Source organism: Sinocyclocheilus rhinocerous, unplaced genomic scaffold (assembly GCF_001515625.1).
Source record: "Sinocyclocheilus rhinocerous isolate Xijiao unplaced genomic scaffold, SAMN03320098_v1.1 scaffold556, whole genome shotgun sequence".
In the NCBI taxonomy this organism is placed as follows: domain Eukaryota; kingdom Metazoa; phylum Chordata; class Actinopteri; order Cypriniformes; family Cyprinidae; genus Sinocyclocheilus; species Sinocyclocheilus rhinocerous.
The window spans coordinates 1,048,885-1,054,148 of NW_015631074.1; the positions used below are offsets into that span (position 1 = coordinate 1,048,885).

The window sequence follows — 5,264 nt, forward strand, 5'->3', positions numbered from 1 at the left end:
AACATTTGTTCTGCTGCAACACACGATTACACAGCTGAAGGAAATTGTAAACACTTTTTATATGACTTTAATCCAAAGTCAGTGGCTAAGCAAATCGGGAATTTATTTATTTATTTATTTTAACCAAAATATTATTATAAGATAAAACAGTACTATAAATTGAAACACTTTTTATATGAGTTTAATCTAAAGTCAGTGGCTAATCAAATCTGGAATTGTAATTAATTTATTAATTTATTAATTTGTTTGTTAATTTTTTTGGAACATTGAGTCATGAATTTCGCATAACAAAAACATTATTATAAGATAAAACATTACTGGATTGATTGATTGATTGGAAAGCAGCAAAACCCTTTTTTCATAAACACAGCCATCAATACATTTGTGCAAATTTCGTTCGAACAGAAGCAGGCATCTGATTGGCTCTTACACTGATAATCACGATTGAATCTGTTTCTTTTCCTGCCATAAAGCATATTCACAGACACAGCCAGCACAAAAAAAGCTCCACAGTTTCCTCCGGATGTGCAAAGCAGACGTGCTGGAAGAAATAATTGGCAAGCTCAAGATTAAAAGAGTGGTGCCTGGATACTATCGCTTCTGCTTTCCTAACGCACACACAGCGGTCGACTCTGTCGCTACCACTGACTTTATTAACACTAATGATGAGCCCAGAAACAATTGGCATTTTTGTACATGCAATTAAAAATGACTGGTAGTAACAGTCTTGACTCAGTGAATATATCCCATAATGCAGTTCATTCATGCCACTTGTTGGCTTAAAAATTCAAGATTTAGAGCTGCAGATACATAATATTTCATACATATTGCAATGCAAATCAACTTCAATCCCTCGGATTTTGTACATGGTTCAAAGCTGTCAGGTTGGATGTCCAGTCCACTATGGGCAACATTTACACCTTTTGTGATTACGATAATTATTATAATCGCTGTTTTCTGACGCAAATGTTGTGCAACCCTGATTGCATGAATATTTGGACTAGATTCACTCGCTTCAGGTTTGGAAGTTTTCGTTTGATTTTTCGACTTTTGTCTTGAGATGCTCATAAGATTTTCTGTTTGCTGTTTACACTGTGTGCTTTATTATAATCAGGACAGACATGATCAAAACAGTGTTTTAACAGATACATCTAACATTCTGTCGGCATAATCAGCTTTTGATATTCTAAAACGGCACAAACAATCTTGTTTTACAACAAGTACGGCAAAATGTAAAGTCAGACGGTTATAGCAAAATAAATTGTGTTGTCAGAATGTGGACATGAAACTTCTTATTTAAATAATTAAAAATATTCATTTAATTATATTTAATTAAGAAATAAATAAAAGATAAATAAATGTAATGCAAGTAAATAAAAATATAAATAATTTGTAATAAAAAAAATGCTAATAAACTAATTCGGGAAATATATAAATGTATTAATACAAATAAAGATATAAATAATTAGTAATAAATAAATGAATACAAATAAATTCAAAGATCAATAAATTAATCAAAACAAGCTTTTTGTAGTAATTTAGCAGTAATTTAATTATAATTATTACTAATAAATAAAGAAATTAAAAGAGAAATTAATTAATGTAATTAAATAAATACATGTTGATTTTTGTGCTATTGGAGTATTTTGATGAAACATTACATAAAATGAACCCTGTGGTCTTGCACAGTTCTCCTGACCCATTAGCACAGGTGAATCTGGCAAAATAGGGATGCTTGAGGCAGGAGGGGTGTAGATGTGGTGGGGCAGGCGTTTGGGGGTTTTGGGTTTCAGTGTGACGTACCCCCTCCTTCTTGCTCTACCACCCAGTACCAGTAACATTTTTTACTTGCTTTTTCTTTTTCTGTCTTTATGCCATAACTCTCTTTCTCCTTCCTCTTTCTCTCTCCCTTTTGATCTTTTGATAGATATTCGACTTGATGGATGCCAAAGCTCGGCAAGATTGCATCAAAGAAATAGATCTCCTGAAGGTAAGAAACCAGAGAAAAGAGAGACCGACACCATGTGCTGCTATTAGGATCTCTAAAGGTGCCTCTGCCGAGACCCGATACCAGAGAAACAGAGAGAGAGAGAGAGAGAGAGAGAGAGATATTCAGAAACGGAAAACAATTGATCTGGATTAGACCTTCAGCTCTTTCTTTCTCCCTCTTCCTCGTTCTCCTCTCTTTTTCTGTTAGGCAAGTACAGAACACGGTCCTCTTTGTATCGTTCCTTCAGGCCAAGATTGACTTCTTTTTTTTTTTCCCCATTTGCAGTGCCACAAAATAAAATTTTTCGACAATAAGCATTTCAGACCAGCAGTTTTAAATATTTATTTATTTATCTACAATACATGCCCTGCCAGCATTTTAATTCACCACAAAGCCATAAATATGATAAATTGCTTTATGGTTTTGTGTGTTATTTAAATAATATTATTATGTTTTGTATACCAAAATATGTAATTGAATTTATATAATTTATGTGTGTATAAAAATTATATCTATCTATCTGTCTATCTGTCTGTCTTGTCTGTCTGTCTATATATACATATATACATACATACAGTATATACATATATATATATATATATATATATTAGGGCTGCACGATAAATCGCATGCGATATTTAACGCGCATCTTATCAGTAAAGCACTTGTAACTTATGAATAATTTATATGAATATATGTGTGTGTGTATATATACACACAATAGTTTTATTAATTTTTATGCATATTCATTGCTATTATTAATATTATTACTACATAATTGATTATATAATTGTACAAATTATTTATTAATTATTTGATATTATGTATTTAATTATATGTTTGTGTTTATGTATTTATTAATTTATTTATGTTGAGGATGAATGTAACACTGCAACATAAAGGAAATGTACCACTTTCTTCCATGAATCTTTTGATGTTTCTTAACATGTTTTTATTTTTATTTTTATAAATCGTTTGGAGTTCATCAAACCACCTTAAACAGGCTTGCGGTACCACAAGCACTAACGAAAGTTAATGACAACTCTAATAAGAGCTGACGTCTAGCTGATCTGAGGTGTCTGGATTCTCTCTTTGCTCTGTTGTGTCTTTTTGTATCGGTTGTCGGATAAACCTTCCTTGAACACACACGCAAACACACACACTTGTTTCTGTGTTGTCATGTTAATTGCTTCAGCTCCGATTTTGTCCATTGCGGAGCCAGTTCGCGTTCCATCTCCGTCTGTAGGCATTTTCTTTGAGACAAGATAATTGCCACCTTTTTCACCCTGCTACTTTTTCATATTCTTGTTCTTTTGTATATACAGTAATAATCTGACAAAAGGGCTGTTCACACTTACAGTGATCTCCTGCGACAAAGTTGATGAATTTCGGCCATGTGACAAAGTTGGGACTTCAAATGAGCTTCAAAAAGGATTTGTCTTTGGGCACATGCTGGAATATCATAGATTTTTTTAATGATTTTTGTGAAAACCAACAGTACAGTGACACGTCAACCTCCAGACTCTTTATGAGAACATAAAGTAGAAAGAAGCAAGGTAGCACTTTCAAGCCCCCTGAGATACCTTCAACTTACACGGGAGGAAGCGGAGGTGGCGGGTGAAGAGGTCACTTTGCTGGCAGGTGAAGAGGTCACGTTGCTGGCGGGGTGACGGAGGTCGCTGTCACGCTCCTTAACGACACTTTGCCAACCGAATGCGCCGGGGTCAGAGGCTGCCACAATGTTGGTTCCTCCTCCTCTTCCTGTCTTTCACTTGCCCCTTTTTTGTCTCCTTTATACAATCTTTTCTACTCCAGCGCTAATGAATTCAGTCATTATAACCAACTCACCTCAAGCCGCTAACAAGCGGTTTGCGTGGAACACAGACTCATGCCTTCTACCTCAGTGGACAAAGCTGGAGAAAAATACGAAAGAGTCACAAATCAAAATAATGAGCGAGAGCCGCCCCTCCCCGACCTATCTGTCTTTTTGTTTTTCTGTCACTTTGAAACCCCTCCCGTTTTCCTTCATAAACAAAATTACGCTGTTATGCGGAAATGTTTAGCTCTCAACAGAAGTCGCAAACCATTTCGTAACCGCCTTCAGTTGATTTCCTCCTCTACTATTGCAATCCGTTTGAACTATATTAACATTTCGAGACTCAAGAGGAAGCAACGAGATTGCGAAATCGCTCCCAGGACCCACAAGTGTGGCTTCTCATAATATAATTGTCACTCTAATCGGCCTCGTCGTAAACAGAGGGTTGGCTTAATATTGTTCCCAATGGAAAACAAGAGCGAAATTACAGCGTTTAACGTGATTAAAGTCAACATCACGCCGCATTTCATGTCCGCCACATTCGATGCAAGAATAGGGCTGACACCGCCGGCTGCACTCGCTGCAGCTGTGTGATCCAAAAATACATCTAACGAAAGTTACAGGATGGCGACAGAGGCGCGCACGTCCTCCCCTATATCAGCGCGGGGCATGAACATTTCTTTAATAACCCCCTCTGCTGTGTCACAGCGCGTAGCGGGGGCCCGACACCCTCCCGCTCGCGAGGGTTTTTGCCTGTCTCGCTTCTCATTGATACACTTGTTTTCTTTTATTTTGCGACCCCCACCCCTCCAGTCGACTTCAGTGCAAGAAGCGATCGCGACTCATTGACCAGCCAACAGGAAACAACGAAAAGCTGAAGGCTTGGGCTGGGGGGATCGTGCCGTGCTGCCATGCAATGCTGCTGCCTGGCCTACAATGTTAACATCAGCTAGAAAATTCAGTGTGTTTGTTTTCTTCTGTTTATTAGGGGTGTTTGCTAAGACAAGCATCACTTTTGCTAATGCTCATATTTAAGGGATGTAAACAAACACATTGCCCTTAGTATTCAACTTCATATTGCACTGTTTGTGCTACAAGCCTTATGCAGGGACTTCAGGATGGGCTTTTTGACTTTGGACCACCCAGAAGACCATTTAGCAATAGCTTAGCAAATGTTCAGAGTTTTACCTAACTCAAATTTGTTTTAAGATTTTCTGAAGGTAAATGGAACTAAGTAATAATAACTTGAATCTAAATGTCTAGTTGGAAATTTTGTCTATGATACTAATAATTTTACAATACAAAACTACACACACACTATTTACAAAATGTAATGTGTGTGTATTTTAATTTAATACATATAATTCATTTTTTATTATAATTGTTGTCTAATAATTATATATATATATATATATATATATGTGTGTGTGTGTGTGTGTGTGTCTGTATATATGAACA

The 5,264-nt window shown here is 36.3% G+C and overlaps 1 protein-coding gene across 1 annotated transcript in view; it reads left to right on the top strand.

Annotated features, from left to right (window-relative positions):
• The window catches only part of LOC107741550 (serine/threonine-protein kinase Nek7-like), a 93,088-nt gene that overhangs the window by 49,103 nt on the left and 38,721 nt on the right, over positions 1–5,264 (top strand). The window contains exon 4 of the mRNA XM_016554309.1: positions 1,928–1,990. Coding sequence (XP_016409795.1) covers positions 1,928–1,990 — 63 coding nt within the window. The remainder of the gene's footprint in view (positions 1–1,927; positions 1,991–5,264) is intronic.